Here is a 21,042-nt window from a genome sequence, read left to right as displayed (position 1 = left end):
TGAAAGCAGAGGGACATCTTGCATAATGTTTATATAAATATTGACATTGGATCTGGCACTAGGAATAATTTAACGCTGCTAAATCTAGTCCATACAAGAAATGAAACTAATGGTGTCATCCATATCATCCACCATTCACTTCAAAAGATGGATAACATGATTAATATTTGACCTTTGGCTTTTTTGTCATAATCAGCAAGCAGTAACAGCACATCTATGCTGGTATGGGTTAATGAACTGGACTACATACTCAGGATCAGCTGGCATTTCACAGTATAAACAACATGTCAGACCTGATAAAAGGTCAACTCTGTATAAGCTTTTAAACAGTCCAGTAAATGCACATTTCTTCATTGATCTGAGTAAAACAACTTTGACCCATTAATGTTTAACATTGAATTTAGCCCTGCTGGGGAAAACAAATGTTTTAGGGATCGTCTGCTGTTTAAATACCAGCACAGTCCCCGTCGCCCTCAATTCGTTCTTGTTTGTTACATTAATGATCAGCTGTGTGCATCTCAACAGTTTCACCCAGGAGTAAGATATTAGTTGATATCAAGATACAAGTCATGAAAATACTAGGACCTTGAATGGAAAACACCTTTAAGACCATATAAATATCAAATATGAGAGCATTAATATGAGTTTTGAAACATCTTTAATGGCTACATTACAATCTGAAATGCAAAAGACAGGCAGGCATTAAGCTTTAAGAAGCTTGAGAAACCAAGAATAAAACCCCAATTCAGATTGAAAGAACCAGCCCGTAAAGATGGATCCATTCCTGTAGGAGAAAAAGAAAAGTTTCTAGGAGGTGATAAATATGCACTGCAATTTAAACCCAACAGGCTTGCCTTGATGGTAGTTCAGGAGTTCAAATCGGTGATGGTAAGTGGCCCAAGGACTGTGTTTTGCACTATTCCATGCTTCCCTGGTTAAGAAAAATAAAAAGCAGTTTTAGGACAGTCCAATGACAGCCGTTTAATACAGCAGAAGTCATACAAATACCTGGTGCTACACTCCTCATCTTCCTGGACTTGCAGCTGGATTCACAGCAGTCACAAAGATTGCTATATGCAGAGTTGTCCAGCAGCTCCCACCTGAGCGGGAGGAGAGAAGGAGAGCCTTTACAGTAAATTCTCAGATTTCCATGATATGCAAGGTCTGATTGAACACAGAATCCAACATGATGCAAGTTGATAAAGTGCCTTTTTTTTTTTCTTTTACCCATGCTCTTTGTCATAGTGGCAGGCCTTGTGGGCATTGTCAAGACCAATAGGATCCCAAGCCACAAGTTTGCAGTGGATAAACACCTGTCAATTAGAGGTGAGAAGTGAGATTGCATTGCGTTAAGTTTTCAGTATTTACAGATATTTCAGTTTCCACAATAAAGCCCTGCATCTAAAAATGAGCATGCAGCATTTACAGAATGAGGCCAGTGTACCTCTTCTCCGAGAGCAAACCTAAAGGCTTGAAGGGATAGCAGGATCTCAGATGATTTTGGCCTTGGTTCAAATTTTGAGCGTGATATCTTACTGTCCACAAGACATCTGTATGGTTAAAGAACACACATTTTTAGTTTTAAATCTAATCTCTAGAAAATGAAAGCCCAGCAAGTCAGTGCTTATTGCCACTGCAATAAGAGTACCCCTTATTGGTGATTATTGGGTATATACTGCTCTCAGGCTGCAGCTCTGGTGTGGTAGCTGCTACACATTCCTCAAGCAGCAGCAGCAAGGGCTGATGGGTCTTCTGTGCCACACTAGCCATGACAGGGATAAAGGAGCCCAGAGTGAAACTAGTCGATTCAGCAGGGCTTGAGAAGTCACCTATAGGAGGTAAATAAAGTTATAGGAATCACTGAGAACTCAGCCATTTCCAGTGAGGTCATGCTTTACACCCACCATTCATAAGTCCAATGTGGAACACTAGATCTCCTTGACCGTACGTATTAAACACTGGGTCATAAATCAGCGGGTACCAGTCCTTGGGCCTGCATAAGAAAGCAGATTGAGTACAACAACTGCTGCCATTTAACACATGAATGTGTAGAACTCTCGCACAAGCCAGTTTCCTCACTTTCACTTAATGGTTGATGTTGAAGTACACCCACCTCTCATATGTACAGACAACTGGGTGAGTGAAGGGGTGGATGTGAGAATGAGGAGAGGAAATATAGGTTAGATCATTGGTGTACATCAGCTGATCGCCAGTAACCTATGAGAGAGACAAATGGCTGGTAAGCTGCAGAAAACAGTTGACTCACAGTCTGCAGGTAGAAATGTGCTACTCACCATTTTCCTGAAGTTACAATCATTCAAATCCACGCTGAAAACAGCCTCCCTGGCCGAGAGGCTGGTGGGAAAGCAGTTACCCAGACGGAAGAGCGAAGTGTCAGCCTGGGACCGGCTCTCTGTCCACACCAGCGTCACAAAATCAGGCCTGCAGTCCAGTTTCATGTCTGTAAGGGGCACAACATAAATAACTCTAAGTTTCTGCTCATCAGTTTTCAGCTAATAGATGATACAGAGCCGCAATACTACCTGCATATACCGACATGGCAGCTGCCAGGCTCAGAAGCAGTGTACCCTGCCAAAAGAAAGCCATCATGACTGAACACTTGCCACTGACCCTGTGGGTGGTTTTATTCCTGACAAGGAGACATCCATCAAGAAAACCTCTTTCACCTGGTGTGTATCAATATTCTCAGGTGCAGCAGCCGTCAACCTAATTAGAATAAGCTTGGAGAGCAACTTCAGCACATCAGACCTGTTTCATTTTGATATGGTGTAGCTGCGGCATGTTAACAGATGTCACATTTTGTGGACACATTACATAATTTTCATGAAAAGACACATTTTACACATTCAAATATGTGCCTTGTTGTCTACTATTTATGTTATCTTATATACAAAACCACAAAATATGCAAACTCAAGGACAGAAAGGAAGATAATCACTTCAAACTATTATTGTTTACTGCTATCCCTGAGACCGTGCTGCAGGCAGTAAATACAGGTTAAGTTATAGTGTGAGTGTCCATGCAGAGAGAATCATTCGTTTATGTAAGCACTTGCCCTTGCCCTCTATTTCCATCAATTTTTAACTTATAACTAAGAAACACTACATGCTACATTCAGTCACAGGCTTCAGTGGTCCAGTTTTTATTTAACAAAAGAAATCACAGAAACTGACAGTACAGAGGCAATTTTCATGTGCTGCCTCGGTGTAAAATCAGTGAGATCAGAATTCAAGGACTTAAGTCATGATTTACAGCTTGAGCTTGAACAGGAAGGTGTTCATTAGAGTAAAAATGGCTCTGTCCTCTAAATCACATGGCCCACAATGATAGGTCTGAGGACCTGAATGTCATATTATAATTGAATGTCTCTCAGAGACATAATTCAGCTGGTCCTTTAATTGTAAAGGCAAAATTTGAAATTTATTGCGAGTCAGTTGCCTTGAAATGGCCAGCAAGGTGTAAATACAAGTGACAAACTAGGATGTTATGGGTTTATAAGGTGTGACATTTACAACCACATGAACTGGCAGCAGTGCAGCAGGTTACAGCTCAGACTGAGACATACGTGACTATAAGGCTTTAATGTAAAGTCTGGATATTTGTATTTTATTTAATCTCATTCCCTCGATGACTTTATGGAGAACTTAAGAAAAGCAGCAGTTATCAAGTGCTACTGGCTGGTGCTCTGGACCATGATAAGCAGGCCAAAAAACACTGCAACCAAATGCAATAACAGTAAAATCTCAATGGAGTCTACACCAAGTTTATTTGTACAGAGGGTTTCAGATGATGTATCACGTTGGTAATTACCACTGCAGCTTTAAGTGAATCTGCAAACAATTTAAGTTAAGATCATGTGAAGCTGATGTCGCAGCATCTTGTAAGTCAGGAGGCTGAGGCCATCTGCTACAGACCCGTCTGTTATGCATGATCATGCAGTCTCCATCAGCTCAGACTGGGCTTTCTGTGAAGAAAATGTTGAGAACTTTATATGTCCAGTATTAAACCAGATCTTCCAATTTCAGGACAGAGACCTTGAACTTCATGGCTTATCATTACACCTGAGAGTCAGCGGCAGTAACAGACACCTGTGGTATGTTGTGAGCCTTTGAGTCAGACGGGTCCACGATGATCAGGGGTCCCAACACAGAATTGTGACTAAAGCTGTGCGATTCTGATAAAAGGGGGGAAAGAAAAAGTTGAATGATTTCATGACAAAAAAAAAAAAAAGCACAATGTAAAAAACAGTCAAGCTTGCGGAGGAGTGATACCCCATTCGACTTCTCTTTTGGAGCGAGAGTTGCAGGTTGAATCACAGCAGCTACAGAGGGAGCTCTGGGAGGGGTCATCGAGTAGTTCCCATCTAAGAGAGGAGCAATCGTAAAGGGTCATTATATCAGAATGATGTTGATAAAACACCTTTATAGATAGACAAAAGTCATAATAGCATGATTTTCAAACATCTGTGGAGTCTATATTCTGAGGTTTTAAACAGAGATCATGTTGAGGTCAACTGGTTTTTCTTTAAGAAACCCTTTTGCAAACAATTATCAAGCTGTCAGATAAATGTGGAGTAAAGTATTTAAAATGTAGTGCAGTCAAAGCAAACAGTCATTAAATTTTTACATAAGCACACAGAAAACCAATACCAACTGTGTCTGTACATTAAGTTTGAAGCTTTATGTATAAAGACTGGAAGCTCACCTGGCTTTCTCCAAAGTTAAAAAGTAAAATGTCACTACCAGCAGCCAGGGGCAGTCACCAAGAAATAGTTATAAGAGGCAACTTCCTGTGAAAAACAAGCCAACCGCCTCCTGGCTCAAGCCTCATACTTCCAACAACTCTCCAAAACGTTCTCTTAATCCAGGATTACCTCCCATTTTCCTTTACATAATGGCAGGCTTTCTTGCTTTCATCAAAAACTTCAGGATCCCATGCAACCAGTTTACAGTGAATATACACCTGAGGAGCACAAAACTCAGTCAAAATTTGTTACAAAAGAAAATATTTCTTATAGCAGCTACCATCCAGCCTCTCACCTCCTGTCCAAGATCAAACTTGAAGGACTGCAGGTAAAGGATGACAGCAGACGAGTGGTAGCGGGGAAGGAACATAGAGTTTCCTCCCACGCTTTCCAAAAGACACCTGAAGAAATTTCAATCTCACATTAGCAATAAGACTTTATTCTGGAAAACACTGGAAAGACTAACCAGTGTCTGATTCCCACCCCTTATTGCTGATGATGGGGTAAACATGGCTGCTAGGCCCCAGTTCTGGAGTAGTGGTTGCCACACAGTGCTCCATGAGCAGCAGCAAGGGTTGATGGGACTTCTGCTCCACTGCTGCCCATATTGGCATGAACGAGCCCAGGGGGATGATATTTGTCCTTGCCACACCTGTTAATTGCTCTGTAGGGAAAAGAGTAATGACTTAAACTGTGCCCTTAAGTATCTGTATGTTGTATTTGAGGTAATGTGACAGCTCACCATTGAGGAGTGCCATGTGGAAGACCAGCCCGCCTCGACCCTCAGAGGCGCCTGATCCAGGGTTCAGGAAAGGGGGAACCCACCCCTCAGGTCTGGAATATAACAGAGCATTCTTAGCTCACATTTCAGCTTTAAACTGGAACGTCACAGAAACAGATACTCTACCTTTTATAAACACACTCGATAGGCTGCACAAAGGCTGCTGGTTTGGACTTTGCTTGTGGCCTGTAAGTCAGCTCATTTTGATACAGCAGACGTTTTCCTTTCATCTGTCGAAAAACAGCTTATTAAGGCACTAAAGAGGCTCAAAGGTATTTTAGTTAAATATAGCATTTACATTACCAGTCTTTTAAATTTGCAGTCAGCAAATTGGTAGTTGAAGTGTGCTTCCCCCTCTCCGGTGGGCAGAACATTCAGCTGCGATGGCATGCAGCTTCCCAGGAAAAGACGAGCTGCATGCGGCACCAACTCGGCACTGATCTTCCATGTGATTTTTACCGAGTCCTTTGCACAAACTACTTTGATATCTGCAAGCAAATTCTCATGATACCACTTTCTGTATGTGAAGCACTTTAAAAAATGTGCAGAAGGTTAACACAGTTCTACATGGACACGCAAAGAATACCTGCATTAGCAACAGCTGCTGCAAAAACAGCCAAGATTATCACACCAAGGTAGAGATGAGTCACCATGACTGAATGATCCAGATCACACTGGAACTGACACAATTTGTAGACTTCCTGCCAAATTAGCTGAATGATCAACATGTGTGTTGGAGCAGCACGTTTGGTGAGTTTCTACTTAAGATGGGGTGTTTTTGTGCTTTCTCAGTTTCCTATGTATCATAGGGTGTTCATCTTGACAAATTCCACATGCAGAGGTGGAACACAACTACACTTAGTGGTGAACTGCATGGAAGTAGTTTTTAGTTAATTTGTGCTTTTATTTGACTTTGCCATAGTAATTAGCATACGCAGAGGTAAATGTTTTTGTTTGTACTCTGCTGCATTTATTTGACATCTAGTTACTTATTATTTTATTGCACATCCAAAACCTGGTCAATTTATGAAACAATACAGTGATTCAAATTAAACTACTCAATGGTAAGTTATATATTAAAAATGAGCTCCACCATGACCAACTACAACATTAAACTGCTTCAATGTTACTGCATCAGTAGAAAAAAAAAAAAAATCAAGTAGTATAACTGCACTTTTAATTGTAAATTGTAAATGTACTTTTAATTTGCTGCTAAAACTTTAATTCTTTTACTTGAGTGACTGTTGACTTTTACTAACTGGACTATTTTACAGTGTGATATTGCTACTTTTTCAAGTGACGGATCTAAATAGTTTTGTCCACATGAACGCTGCTGTGAACTTATCGAAATAGACGATTTGTACTCCATCAAAGCGGAACCACTTTTCCGTGTGGCTTGACGCCGTCACGTCCGGAGCGTTTACCGGCATACACAGGAAGTCAGTTCAAGTTAGCCGAACAAGTAGGCTGTAATTCGCTTGTATATCGAGTGTTTTGGTCTATAATCAATTCATATAATTTCACATTGCGGTATATTTCTTCAACATGCTGATTAAAGTTAAGGTGAGACCATTGTTTTTTCCTCTCATTCACTTCTTCGCCGGCTCGTAGCTGCTGCTGCTGGTTAGCCTGCTAATATCACTGACCGGTCCGCTAATTTATTTCTGGGCCAAAGAACACTATTCTTTTGTTTTTTACATATATCTCACTCTGCTAAAATAGGTTTAATTTTGTTAGGTTTTTTCGGCTCCATATGAAATTGTGAAATAGCCATGGACGTGCTGCTGATAGGGTAATACCAGTCAGTCGCTGTTATTTGATATCTTGCTAACTTAAAAGCAGATTAGCCAATTCCTTTTCCGATGTTAACAACAAAATGTGTGCCCCTTGAGTTTCCGTGACGCCGATGAACCACAAGATGGGTCAGTGTCCTACAGAGAGCACTGCTTTCCACCAGTCACCACTGTTACTTGGGCTGGAACGATTAACCTAATGGATCAGTCAAAAATGCCATTCATTCTCTGGTTGCAGCTTCTCCACTGTGTGGATTTACAGCTGCTGTCTGGCCTATATCCTGTTGATTGTACTGATTGAAAAGTCCTATTGCAGACTATGTGTCATTTCAGAAATCAAAACTGGCGTTGATCATGTTAACATTATGTTTCAGACTCTCACTGGAAAAGAAATCGAGATCGACATTGAGCCCACAGACAAGGTGAAATATAAGTGTCCCTAAAAGACAGAAGTATGTCACATTAGCCTGTACGCTCTCATGATGCTCTTTCATTTCTAAACCTCTTGTTTTTGTGTAAATGAAGGTGGAGCGAATTAAGGAAAGGGTGGAAGAGAAGGAAGGGATTCCCCCGCAACAACAGAGACTGATCTACAGTGGAAAACAGATGTGAGCTCCTCCATCATGAACTGTTCCTCTGCAGTAGCTGCCACATACTTTTAGTCTGCCCTAAACCATCTCATGCTCTCTCTCTCATGTGCCTTTGCTCTCAGGAATGATGAGAAGACAGCTGCAGACTACAAGATCCAGGGAGGCTCAGTGCTCCATCTTGTATTGGCGCTAAGAGGCGGATAAAGGCTCCACAGGCCCTGCACGCACTTCTCCTTGTATGAGTCTCTGTTCTGATGGGGCCAACTGAGTGCCAACGCTTTAGCTGTCTGTCACAGGTTAACCATGTTACAGCACAGAAATCTGAAATCCCACATTCTCGGGTCGACACAAAAAAAAACAACAAAAAAACAAAAAACTACCAGAAAAAAAGGACGTTTTCCTTTGTAGATGTTTTTGTAAAACCCACATTAGCTTTGAGTTTGACCAGGCACCCTTTCCTTACAGAAGACAGCTTGAGGACACTGTGGTCTCTTTGCTTGTGAATAAATGCCGAAATTGATGCAAGCGTTGTCCTTTAACACACACAGACACCACGACAAGTCACTGCTGAGGATTCTGAAAACTGATTTTTTTTATTAGAAAATGACATGAAACAGAAGATTTACAGACAGAATACTCATCCTGGTCTTCTCTTTACATTTTAGCTAAGGTAGTGATCTGAAACAGTCTGGCAGAGATTGCACTGAAGTCCATTAAGAGCACCATTACTGACATCCAGCATCCAGAGTTGTTTTTAATAGAGGTCTATAATTATGGGATGTTATGAAATTACGCTGATACACATGTTTTACAGCCCACTTTTGTCCTTGTACAGCAAAGTGTTGTACTAGAGATTTTCCAAAGACTTATATCTCTTGTAATTGTGCTCATATACTTAATATGTAAAATATACATCTTGCAGACAGTATCATGCCCTTTTTACTTCCTGCATCACTTCAGCCTTCAGGAAATAAAAGAATTCAGGAGCCTCTGTAAACAAGCAAGGAGATTCGGCTCAAGTGTTGCTTGAATTGCAGGGATAAAAACTTTTTTTTATGACTACATCTTACATTTAAAACAATTTCTTGACCTCCAAAACTAAATCTTATTTTTTTGGTGCATGAGAAAATGTCAGTTCTTGAGAGGATGAAAGGCACAAGGGAATTCATAAGGAGGTGGATTCTCAAGATACTCTAAACTGTTCAGCTGAATGAGGCGTGAAAAACAGGAGCAACAGATGACAAGTGAATGCAACACGTGAGGCTGTGTTTAAAATCCTACACCCTTCAGTCACAAATTCACGTCCTTAGGTTTCACAGTCAAATGAAGTGTACTGGATTAGAGAATTTTAGAATAGTAGTGGGTCATTAGTAAGTGTTAAGATGATTTTCAACAAAGTGGAGAAACTAAAGGCAAATATTTCAAAAAGGAAATCAGCTGAAAGGGAGTGAACATGTGTGCCATGTCAGGAGCCACATGAATAAATATCTATGGAGTGAAACATCAACTACAATCAGCTTGGTAGCTAAAAAACCTGGATGGTATAAAGTTTCTATGGACAGTTGTCATTGCAAAAACCCCTGAAAAACTGAATATTTTTAGTATTTCCATATAATATCGGCATATTCCAAAGCTTTTGCCATCAGTCACATTTATACTTGGATTCCAGAGGAGGGGGGGGAAACTGAGTTCATGTATGAAGCTGTGATTTCCTGTGAAAGAACCGTGTTCTTCAGCAATAAAAACACCAACAAAATCAGGAATTTAAGAAACAGCAGCTTGGACTGTGGCGCAGAGGGTGTGACAGCAGAAAAAAAAACCTCCCGTCAGTGAGGGGCAACGCCTGCTGACTCATCCACAGACTGCTGTCAGAGTCCCGTCGGACTGAATGGCCGCTGTCAGTGGCCTGCAGCACTGAGTCCAGGGAAGGAGTCGATCTGGACTGTGTCCTGAAAGGCTGATCCTTGGCTGCTGTAAGATATACGGACCCTCATCTTCAGGTTCACCTGGAGGGGGAGGAAGGATTTAGATTTACAGATAGGTTTTGTGTGATGGAGCCCTAAGCGGCTCTGCTTCAGCTGGAAATGGAGCAACAACACAAGATTTGAAGCTGGCACATGCTTGGCTATGATGCTGAATACAACAACAGGTTTGTGGGAGTTGTGTGAAAGCTTGGAGATAAAGTGTGAAGATTCATTCTAAAGTCGTATTTCAAGCTGATCTAACTTTTACTATACAGGCTTTGATTTTGGGGGGGTCTGTCATCTCCTGTGCTGATATAAAGAGGGATGGATCACAGTGGAACAGACCAGACTTCAAAGTTCTGTGTCAGTGTGAGTCAAACCCACCTTGTTTGGGTTGTTGAGGACTACCATCTGGGTCACCTTAGCTGCGCCTCGTGCAGGAAGAGAGTCCCCACTCGGAGCCTTCATGTGTAACTGGACACTCTGGGGGAAGATCAAATGGAACTTTGAAATGTGAAACACCAAAACACATGCCTCCATTTACTGCACCGATGTCTACCACAGAGAACCTGACGGGGTCTACAAGAGACATCCTGATACAGCACTTAAAACGTGAAAATACACTAAATGGATTTTTGTTTTTGTGCACCTTGGCAGCCAAAAATCAATGCAAACAGGGAGAGCCTCCCTGTTTGCGACAGTATCTGTGGACTGTGTGTTTAATCACAGGTAGTGGAACAAACCTTGGGCACGGCAGCCTGCAGGGTGAAGCTGCTGATGTCTGAGTCAGTGGAGTTGGAGGCTGTTAGTGTGACTGTCAGGCCCGAGTCTGACTGTTTCTCACAACTTAGCGTCAACGTCACACCGTCTTTGTCATACACCGACACTGTGGGAGCTGCGGAGAGCAGATAAAATGTTGCATTAGTGTAAAGCCAGTACTGAGGGAAAAACACACATGAACACTGGAGGAGATTTAGGGAGATTATCTGATGGCCTGATTCAGCTTCAGCCCTGTTCATTTTGCTTTTGTGTCCAAAATCGTTTCCTCTTTCAGTCTAAACCAGTGAGTGTGTGTGTATGTGTGTGTGTGTGTGTGTGTGTGGGGGTCAGACCTGGTGCGAGGGGGACAGGCTCTAACCCTCCCAGCAGATCCAGGAGGTCTCCTCCAGCACTGCTGGCAGTGTTGGTGGTCAGGCCAGCTGCTGTGCCTCCTACGGCTGGGCTGGGCTGCAGAGTCTCCTCAGAGCCTCCGAGCAGGTCCAACAGATCACACACCTGAGGACAAGCACAGACAGGAGGAGAGAGCGGCCTGTTTGAACTCAAAGAAGAACAGAACACACTGCTCTGCATATTCAACGGAAATGTTTGAAAAGAACAGTGAGGCTGTGTGAACGGTATTCGAACGCACCCACATATGAATGCTTACCGAACGAAATTCATCGGTACAGTAAAACAAAGACACTCCACACTAACTAGAAAAATCGTCATCACAGTTTGATTTACATGAAAGCACACGCACAGTGATTCATACATGCTTCACAGTCAGCTCGGAGCCTGACCTGCCGACGCTTGAAAGCAGTGCAGTAATGACAAAGTTGATGAGTAAAATCTGAAGGTTACGAGTCTTGTCTCCACTCAGTTGCTGTTGTATAACATGCATCCATGTCATTGTAACATACCTGCTTAGCAGGCTGTTGGGGCAGCTCTCCCTGCTTGACTTTGGGTGCTTGGATCTCCTTGATGGACTCCCCTGCTGGCTCTCCGTTGGTATGACCCGGGGAGTTCTTTTCAATCACAGGCATCCTCTCCAGCACTGCCGCCCTGCAGCAAGAGGGGACAACTCAGAGCTTCATGACCACAACAGAACATTTGCTTCCACTATCGACAGTAAAAATCCTTGAAGCTGGAATCAAAGCTGTTAGTAACTGGTTTCACAAAGAACAGGAAAAGCTGACTCCTTCATCATGCTGTTGCATACCTCATGTGGTCATATTTTTTGAACAGAGCATTGTATTCAACTGCCCTCTGCTGGAGCTCCACATCTATACAGCTGCCGTAGATGCTGACGATGCTCCTGATGCGACTGGCAGAGGAGGGGAGATGAAGGCAAAGAGCAGCAGTCAGGGGACGATTGAGAAACAACTGCAACTATTCAGAAACTGTCTCAATCAGGAGTATTTTCTAGGGTTAGGGTTAGGGTAAAAATAAAACTCATGACAAAGTATCAAAACCAACAGACTTTTCTAACCAATCAAATGCTGTACGACATTTGTTTTTTCTTTCTGAATTTCACACCAAATAAATAAGTAAAATAATTAAAGCCACAGCACTTTAACAGTACGTGGTCACCGTTTGCTGGGAGTGACGCATGTTTCTTACTCCACGTTATCGTTGATGCGTGTGCTCAGTTTCATGGTGGCGGTGAGAGCGAAGCCTCTGGTCGCCGGGGACGACATGTGGGACTGCAGAACTGTTTCCAAGGCGTCGAGGACATCGTCCTCGCTGACCTGATCGAGAGGGTACAGGGTCTGAGAGCTGCCAACACATTTTTATGGCACAGAAGCTAAGGATAAAAATGGCACGTTTTAGCTTCTAGCATCCGTTTAGCTGACGATGCATCACATTTCCTGCATGATGAAGCCACAGAGCTTTAAGGTTTTCATCAGCTTTTCCTTCATCTCTATGAATTATTCCAGACAAACAGACACTGAAAAAAAAAGCTTTGTTGTATTCCTGAGCTGTCTCATGGGCTGGATCAAATGGTGTATGTTCCCCAGCCCTGAAATAAATAATCCTTCAGTTAATGTCCTTTAGTCTGGGTTTTTCGAGCACTTGTTGCTGCAGTGTGTCAATGCATCGTGCACGGCGTTGTCAATGAAAATGTGTGATTACTCCTTCCTTGGACTTCCTGTTGTAGAAGTCTGACTTGAGCTATTACATCTTATGCTAACTCATGCTAATTTGTATAGTCCTGTAATACCGTGCTGGTGCTCCGTGTACCTGAACGGGCTCAGTCTCCTGACAGTCTCCTCTCAGCAGCAGGTCTCCATACTCTCCTATACACCAGCACGCCACCTGCACCAGGGATTGCTGCACATACAAATATTACACTCACACAACTGTACGCACATTACACTCACAGTAAAATATAATCATAGGGTTATGCTTGACATGTTTGGGAGACTGGCTTGTTGGTCAGTTTTCCTGAATTCACTGGAAGCTAATGTGGTGGAAGACGGGAAACTGCACCACACTGCAGATGAGTACATGGCTGCTCATCCGACTTGGTTCCAAAAATAAACCTGGTTGCATCAGCCAGTTTCAAACTGAAAGCGTAGCTATTCTCTCTGCCATGGAAGCAAACCAGCTCGCTCTGCCTCACGGCTGACACGCGCGTTTATTTTAATGAAAACGTCGGAACACCTCTGGAGCTTTGCACATTATGTTGGACTGCAAAATGATCCTAAAATGAAATGGCATGATTTCGCTCTCTGATGTTTGCGTAACAATTTCTGCTCTCAGTGGACTTTAGGATCTGGGAAATATGAAAGTTATGCTTCACTCTGAGCTCTTCACATTTTAAAGAGTCACGCTTAGTCAAAATTGTATAATTGTATTTTGTCATGTTTTGATTCATTTATTGTAATTAAAGAGTAATTCCATTTTACTTTGTGTCCTGAGAGGTGCTATATAAGTATACTGTATTATTATTATTATCACTTTAAGACACAAATACATTTAATTTAATCAGCTATACTGAGTTTTTGGATTTAACAGAACACTTATTCTTGCTATGATGAATCTAATCACATCTTAGAACTCTTTTAAATGTGCGATAAGCATCTCGAGTAGTAAAGGATCAGCATGGAGCAGCAGATGGAGTATTTCATTGTCCAAGTTCACTGAATGAGTGACCAACAAGCCAATCCCTCTACAACACTGAAGCACACCTTTAAAAACAGGAAGTGCCCAGACACACACGCACACACCTGAGAGATGTCAGTGAGCAGAGCCCTGTAGAGCTTGTGGACAGTATAACAGTGCAGCTCTGAGGCGGTGGTGATAAGCTGGATCAAGTTAGGCACCGTTTCATCTCTCACGTCGCCCCCTGCCTGGCAGAGTGGAGATCAGAGTCAAACACAAGCGCACACTCACACGCTCTGAACTCTATTAGCTAGACAGCTGGCCCAAGTATTTGGGTCGTCCTACATTTCCTTCCAGACACAATGAGCTGACTTGGGGGCTGTTTCCATCGCAGTTCATATACATTAAAAAAAGCACATCTACCGACATGGATTAAGCTTTAATTTAAGCCACATCTCCACCCATTTCTATACACTCCATCCTTTTGGGAACAGTGCAAAGGATTAGTGTAAGTATTAGCTTTTCATGTACTCGCTTACCTAGATGGAGCACAAAACGAAAAGTAAGGATGAAACAGAGTGCAAAATGGAAAGCATTAGCCCAGGATAAATGGCTTAGTAAGGACCTGGGGCGGCATGTATTAAAGTTTGTACAGAGGAGGCATAAACTGTCTCTTGTCAAATGTATCATTTCATATCAGGCTTCATGCATGTGGCCCCTGGTGTCTATGCTAAGGCACCGAGCATCCATGGTGGCAGTGGACGACTTAAAAAGAGCTGTGAGGGAGAGCCTCGTGTAAGAGGCAGCGGGGTGAAGTGGCTCAGTCTGTATTTACCGTGGTGAGGACATGCAGGATGGTGTCAATGTGCCAGCGCTGGGAGGGCGCATACCTGACAGAGACAGAGACACACACACACACACACACGCTCAGTGGTGCTTGAGGCTGAGTCAGACGCACACAAATCCATCTGAATCCTCTCACTTCTTATATACGCACACACAAAACCAAAGTGCATCAAGTGGCAGAGATATACAGTAGAAACAGAGAAGGCTATTCATGGTCACAGCGCCACTAAGAGAGACAGGGGACAGACACTGAGTGAGACGTGTAGACACATACTGTATATTTTAAGCACAGAGACTTTTTGTGACAGCGTTAACATGTAAACAGCTGCATCACATCAATGCTCATATTATCCAATCCCAGCTTGGAACAACAGAGCACATCAAACGTATTGGCGTGCACATGAACGTTATGCATGCGTGCATGCAGAGGTCTGTGTATGTGTGCGTTACGCGTCTGCAGCGTGTCACTCACCTCTCTGCGGCGTTGAATATGCCGCTGGCAGCTTGAGCCCTGAGCTCAGGGGGACACGAGGAGAGGAAGATGAGCAGCTCCTTCATCATGGAGCGGATGTTGGAGGCAGACACCAGCGCCAAGGAGAGATCCAATGCACGGCTGGAGAGATGGCCAGAGATGAGTCATGTTGGTAAATCTGTGCATGCATACCTTTAAAAGGACACTCTGTGCTGAGGTCAGCATGTTCTCAACTGAGCATACGTAACTGTCATGTTGCAGAAAATGAACGTTCACATGCTCAATGTCTCCGCATCCATCAACATTCACAATTTGGTTCATGTCCTTTTGGAGCAGTGAGATGAAATCCACCCTGCTGATGTGCCCTTTAGCAACACACTGACTTGTTAGTGCCCACAGGTGGCTGAACAAATAATGTCAAGTATATTCTCCATGTAAGGAGAACATATCCACAGGGATCAATTAAGCATTGCTTTATTAGTAGGGCTGATATACTGTAAAAGCACTTTAATATCATCTTGATTAGTTGTACATCAAGGAGGGATCAAGTGATTCTGTATTAATCTATGTACAGAAATCCATAAAGCAACAAATTAGTACTTTTGGGAGCAGGAAATGTCCCAAACATGAAATAAAGATATCAAACTTTCAGGGTGGTTTTACACATTTAGAAAAAAAATGATTGATTTCCATTCAAAATGAAGTGATCTCTGAACCTTTTTATAAAGCTGACTCTCCCAAAACACACATCAGGGGGTGAAGCGGGAGGAAAGCGTGACCTCACAGTGTCAGGTCTACTGAACATCTGTGGTGTGACAGCTGTGCCTGACAAGCAGAGAAGAGGTGACAGTTACCGCTTGACAGAAGCGTCCTGGTCCTTCAGGCAGTCCACGATGGTTCCCCGGTGGCGCTGCACTGCATTGTGGTCTGTTCCAACAATCTTTTGAAGAGAGATCATGGCGATGTACCTGGACACGCATGCAGAAGAGCCAGAAACAAAGATGTCATGTTTTAAGCTTCGTGCTGCAGTGTGATGACGTGCTGTGAGGCTTAATCTACAAGCAGTTAAACTGTGTTATGTTGCAGAATATATTTAATAACTAAACAGTTTATTTTCACTAAAACTATTTCTACCAATCAGCGAGCAACCAAGAAGAACTGACAGCGCTGTACAAACTTGACTTCCTCTCAACATGGCGAGATAAATAATTCATCTTTCCACCTGGAATGTCTCGTGAACTGATCAAGTATTTATTTATGTGTGCACAGGAGAGATGTTATCTACCCGGGCAGGGCTCACAGGAATAAACCAGCCCTATTACTGTCACACAGGCACAGTGAGATTCAGGGGCCCCACAAGTAAAAACCCGACAGGCCTGCCTGGCCACATGTTCCCTATTGAGACAAACCAGAAAAATAGGAGCATAGCAAAACCCCCAAGGAACCTGTTACAGGTCTCCACACTGCCTGATGAACAATGACAAGGCCCAAAATGAAGAGATCAGCATGAATAGACAGACAGTGACCTTCTGGTGTGGCTCTATGGCTCCAGGGAAAGTGATTAGTGAGCTCAGGCTGATAACAGCCTGTTGGGAGGCTTCTCTCTCTCTCTCTCTCTCTCTCTCTCTCTCTCTCTCTCTCTCTCTCTCTCTCTCTCTCTCTCTCTCTCTCTCTCTCTCTCTCTCTCTCTCTCTCTCTCTCTCTCTCTCTCTCTCTCTCTCTCTCTCTCTGGCAGCAGTGAGTTTGCTGTGAGCCTTGTGGAATGGAAAAATGGCAAAATGACCCAGAGAACTAAGAGAGGAAGGAGGGAAGGAAAACAGCACCAACCGAATGTTCCTGTCATTGTTCAGGAGGAATCTTCCCAGGATGTTCACAGCCAGAACCTGTGACGACACGCGAATGTGCATCCATTAATGAACAGGTTATTCTTGTGTATGAACGTGGTTAACTACAGCGAGCAGAGCTGCCAGCCTCTCACCCTGAGTCCGCTCTCTGACTTGATGTCTAGCACAGTCAGAACAGTCTCATACAGCACAGCATTGCCCACAGTCTTAGTGCTGTCGGTGTTGGTCGCCACCTGTATGGGAAGTCAAACATACGGAATTAGTCAGTGCATGAGTCACCCAACAACATACATTTACAGCAGCAGCACATATTAAAGGTCTGTGACCTTTTTTGGATCTGCTCTGCTTCTCTCTGTGATTAAGTGATTCATTGTTTTGGGGTAAGTCTTTCCAGAGGGACATATTGTGGTGCACAGGAAGTGATGCGCTCTACATGTTCCAGTTTATTTGGATTATGACGAACTGGGTGACTGACTGGGTAGTCAGCATGAGCTGTGATGCTCGTGATGGCTGAACAAAGAAAGGAGCGACACCTACAGACACTTCATCAACAAAAGAAGGGATGTAGATAACGGTACAGTGTGACATAACTGCTTACAATGAACATAAAAATAAGAAAAAACTACATTTAACAGTTATTAATGGCGTAAATGACAGAAAAGATTGGACCTGAGCTAGCAGGTCATTCATGGCGTCACTGGCTCCCTCGTTGTTGCGACCCAGAATCCTCAGCAACCTCAAGATGCGTACCTGAGGATGGAAGGCAGGGAGAGTGAACAGATGGAAGACGAGTTATTCTGGTGCAGAGAATCAGCAGAAATAAGAGGATGGATGTGAGATAAATCTGTGTGTTAGTGAGAAAGAAAGAAGCTGAAGGAAAGAAAAATATTCACACACATATTTTGATTTTAAATTTCCCCTCAGCGCTCAAAAGGTTCTGGTTATAAAATAAAATACGGTCAAATCTATTGATGTCACAGATTCAGGAAAATAGAGAATTATACTTGATAACTTAAAACAACAGGTGTCTCTTAAGAGTGAACTGCTCTGTAGTCAGTGTAACGCAGTGCAGCAACATGCTGAATGATATCGTAGAAGAACTGAGCGGCGCCTCAGTGGACTGACCTGGAGGAAGGGATCGCTGATTCCCGCCACATCGTGCTCTGGAGAATAACCCGAAATGACCAGACCCTTCATGATCTGAACCAGATCCGGCACTGTCTGAGATACACACAGCACAAACACATTACAACCCAGAGACACAGAGTGGAGAGACACAAGTTGTCAGATGATTGAATGTGTGTGTGTGTGTGTGTTTGTGCCTTTCTGAACCGCTCCAGTGTCTCTGGACTCCGCACACACAGCTCTGTGATGAGCACCACAGCACCGTGTAACACACCTACAAATAAACACATAAGCCCATGAGGAATCACTGGAAAATGCGACCTGTGAGACAAGCGAAACGGACCGGTAATCGTCTTACTGCGGCGTGTCATAAAGGCAGATCAACTGACCGTGGTTCTTCTCAGAAAGTAGGGAGCGAGCTGCAGGTGCGAAAAGCTCCCCCAGATCCTGAACTTTTCTCACAATGTGAACAGCACACAAAGCAGCCTGGAGGAACAGAGGGGAGGTCGTCAGCACCGTTACATCATCACCACCCTGAGCAGCTGACAGAGGGATGCTGTTTGTTCAAATCTGTGTCCAACAACTGCTTTTAAAGAGACGCCGATAAGTAAACATTACATCATGCTGATGGTTAAAGTGCACAAATGGATTAAAAACACATGATAAATAATAAATCATAGTACCTTTGAAAAGAGCGCTGTGTTTTAGTCATGTTGTTTGCCTTGTTTAGAGGCCCAACATAATTTCTGTTTTTCACTCCCTTCTAAAATGGTTCCAACATTTCAGTGAGATCACTTCTCTATACATATAGGTAGCAATATTAATTTTGTTGAGCACTACTGAAAAAAGAGGAGGCGGCGGTCCCCACCTTCTTCTTTATGTAGGAGTTGGAGGCCCGGAGCAGCCTGTCAATCTCTGGTGCCAGATCTCTGCACATCTCAGCTGAACCCATGCAGGCCAGCGTGCACAGAGCCAGAGACTGCACATACTGGTTGCTGTGAGAGAGGTCACTGGAAAACACACACATGACAGCGTTGGTGTGTGTGCGTGTATTGATAACCCTCCCTCATATTTAGCATTCATTGGCTGCTACTACACAGTGTGATATAGTTGTAAGCAGATACATGGACCTTTTAAGTGTTTATTTGTCAACAACTGTGATTTCTCATATGAAGCACCATAACTGGTGAATAAAGACAAAACAATGCTTGATGACATATTGTAACACAGCTGTAATCATATATGTAGATTTGTATCTTCTTCCTTGTCAAAACCTGGTGCCTACATGACCCACAATGCAACTCAACCACCAACTAAACATTTGGCTTTGCTATGCTAGTAGCAGCTAATGTTTCCTCGAGCTGGATTTCAGGTTCAAGCGGGCGTCCTTACTTCTTGATGGAGTTGGTGATGAGCAAACTGGCATCCTGCTTCTCATCCAGCAGCATCATGGCGCCCAGATACCCCACACGCTTCTCACTGTAGCGAGGGCTGGCTATCATCCGCACGCACTCCATCTAGCAGGAAGAGCAACGCTCTGGTAAATGTAGTGACACCACTGATGGCCCCGAGGACATTTTCTGCTCTTTTCCAACTCCATGTGGCGGTCAGACTCATCTTCAGAGCAGCAGCCTCAGAGTTGGGTCAGTGGCCCAGTTTTTGTTTTTTCTTTTGACAATGCTGGAGATTTTGCTTGAGGCAATTAAACACAATCCACAGTATTCTACTGACAGGGGAAGTTCATGCACATGGCGACAATACGACTAACATTAAAGCTTATCATATTTAGCATGATGTGCTACCCACAGTGAGCTCCATCATGCATTGCGGTTTTAGCTGAGCACACAGATGATGTCTGTGAGGGATCAGGGCTGGACATTGGGACTGAGCCACTGTTCATCGATGAACTGAACCCAGATCCTGCAGCTGCATGATGGTTTCTCACCCCGCTAGCCCCATTAACCCAAGCAAACCCATGACAGGCATTAGCCAAATCCCCTCACCTGACCGAAGTGAGCAGGGTAGCCCAGCATGTGCACATAGAGCAGCTTGGCCAGGTTGTGCGATCGCCCCCCATTGTCGGACTGTCTGAACTGTGCCCGGATGGCTGCACACTCTCTCTGGATGACACCTCGCTCCTCACACTGCGTCCTGGCTGACCTGATGGCCCGGATCATCTCCTGCAGGGGTACTGATGGAGACATGGCTGTGTGTGTGTGTGTGTGTGTGTGTGTGTGTGTGTGTGTGTGGGAGGGTGGGTGGATGTGTGATTGCAATGTGTGCATATGGTGTCATGGACAAAACATAACATTAACAGAGAGCAAACTACTTAACTATACAGGGCTGCAGTGTACCTGGTTTCACTTCCTGTTCCTGTAAAGCCTCCAGGTGTGTGTAAGCACTGACAAAGCTGTAACCACGCTATCACACATCTGTAGAAGAGCTGAGCTTTCACTAAAACAAACAACTAAAGTGTGTATATGTCAAAAACAGTTCAGACAACTTCAAGTGTGGTAACAAGTCAAGTAAACTCGTTTCACCGCTATTCACTCCCAGAGCTGGCTAACGAGAAAGTTGCTGTCAATTGTCTGCATCGACATTACTTCTTGACGTTGCAAAAATACATTTTGGATAACGAGTTAACTACCGCGTTAGCATGACACTCCCCCGGTCGATGATGCAGGTCAGTGAAACGAGGCAGCGGCTAGCCGACTGACCGAGCTGAGCTAACCTTGCAGATGCTGTCAAGCCTGCTCAGTGACAGACTGTCGAGCTAAACAGCTAGCTGAGTTAGCATTCCAGACTGTCTGTGTGAATGCTTCCGGCTCCATAAAAATAACGACGTACCTTTTCACTGAGCAGAGAGTCGCCAGTATGTGACAAAGTAAACCGGTTCAGCCGAACCCCCTCCAACACACGGCAGCGGTCAGTCGGCTGAGCACCCAAACACTGTGCGTGTCCATGGAGTGTCAGCGGAACCAAAGTTATCACACCACTT

At 43.6% G+C, this 21,042-nt stretch overlaps 4 protein-coding genes across 4 annotated transcripts; 1 reads left to right on the top strand and 3 right to left on the bottom strand.

Moving 5' to 3' along the window:
* Window positions 1–866: 866 nt before the first annotated feature.
* Window positions 867–2,610, bottom strand: LOC143329583 (zona pellucida sperm-binding protein 3-like). The gene is made up of 9 exons (XM_076745560.1): window positions 2,544–2,610; window positions 2,295–2,461; window positions 2,114–2,217; window positions 1,905–1,993; window positions 1,649–1,829; window positions 1,445–1,550; window positions 1,228–1,313; window positions 1,009–1,100; window positions 867–931 (listed from the first exon to the last, which is right to left on the bottom strand). The coding sequence occupies exons 1-9, from the start codon at window positions 2,608–2,610 to the stop codon at window positions 867–869; spliced, it is 957 nt and encodes a 318-aa protein (XP_076601675.1).
* Window positions 2,611–3,934: 1,324 nt separating this feature from the next.
* LOC143329698 (zona pellucida sperm-binding protein 3-like) lies at window positions 3,935–6,199 on the bottom strand. Its single transcript, XM_076745709.1, has 10 exons — window positions 6,133–6,199; window positions 5,850–6,034; window positions 5,673–5,776; window positions 5,508–5,599; window positions 5,249–5,429; window positions 5,061–5,166; window positions 4,895–4,983; window positions 4,293–4,384; window positions 4,110–4,195; window positions 3,935–3,985 (listed from the first exon to the last, which is right to left on the bottom strand). The coding sequence occupies exons 1-10, from the start codon at window positions 6,197–6,199 to the stop codon at window positions 3,953–3,955; spliced, it is 1,035 nt and encodes a 344-aa protein (XP_076601824.1). The 3' UTR covers window positions 3,935–3,952.
* A 750-nt stretch (window positions 6,200–6,949) lies between these two features.
* Window positions 6,950–8,449, top strand: nedd8l (NEDD8 ubiquitin like modifier, like). Its single transcript, XM_076745127.1, has 4 exons — window positions 6,950–7,109; window positions 7,714–7,761; window positions 7,865–7,947; window positions 8,052–8,449. Exons 1-4 carry the CDS (start codon window positions 7,092–7,094, stop codon window positions 8,131–8,133), a joined length of 231 nt encoding a protein of 76 aa, XP_076601242.1. The 5' UTR covers window positions 6,950–7,091; the 3' UTR covers window positions 8,134–8,449.
* Window positions 8,450–8,498: 49 nt separating this feature from the next.
* ap1g2 (adaptor related protein complex 1 subunit gamma 2) lies at window positions 8,499–21,030 on the bottom strand. The gene is made up of 22 exons (XM_076745126.1): window positions 20,892–21,030; window positions 20,048–20,250; window positions 19,437–19,561; window positions 18,913–19,054; window positions 18,434–18,530; window positions 18,242–18,318; window positions 18,045–18,140; window positions 17,589–17,669; window positions 17,054–17,152; window positions 16,903–16,958; window positions 15,930–16,043; window positions 15,076–15,216; window positions 14,593–14,647; window positions 13,883–14,005; window positions 12,894–12,983; window positions 12,273–12,400; window positions 11,872–11,976; window positions 11,573–11,714; window positions 11,006–11,168; window positions 10,637–10,788; window positions 10,278–10,376; window positions 8,499–9,935 (listed from the first exon to the last, which is right to left on the bottom strand). The coding sequence occupies exons 2-22, from the start codon at window positions 20,246–20,248 to the stop codon at window positions 9,828–9,830; spliced, it is 2,394 nt and encodes a 797-aa protein (XP_076601241.1). The 5' UTR covers window positions 20,249–20,250; window positions 20,892–21,030; the 3' UTR covers window positions 8,499–9,827.
* Window positions 21,031–21,042: the final 12 nt, after the last annotated feature.

The sequence above is a fragment of the Chaetodon auriga genome, chromosome 12, assembly GCF_051107435.1.
Source record: "Chaetodon auriga isolate fChaAug3 chromosome 12, fChaAug3.hap1, whole genome shotgun sequence".
Taxonomy (NCBI): domain Eukaryota; kingdom Metazoa; phylum Chordata; class Actinopteri; order Chaetodontiformes; family Chaetodontidae; genus Chaetodon; species Chaetodon auriga.
The sequence above is the reverse complement of the archived record's forward strand: the minus strand, read 5'-3'. Positions and strand labels throughout refer to the sequence as shown.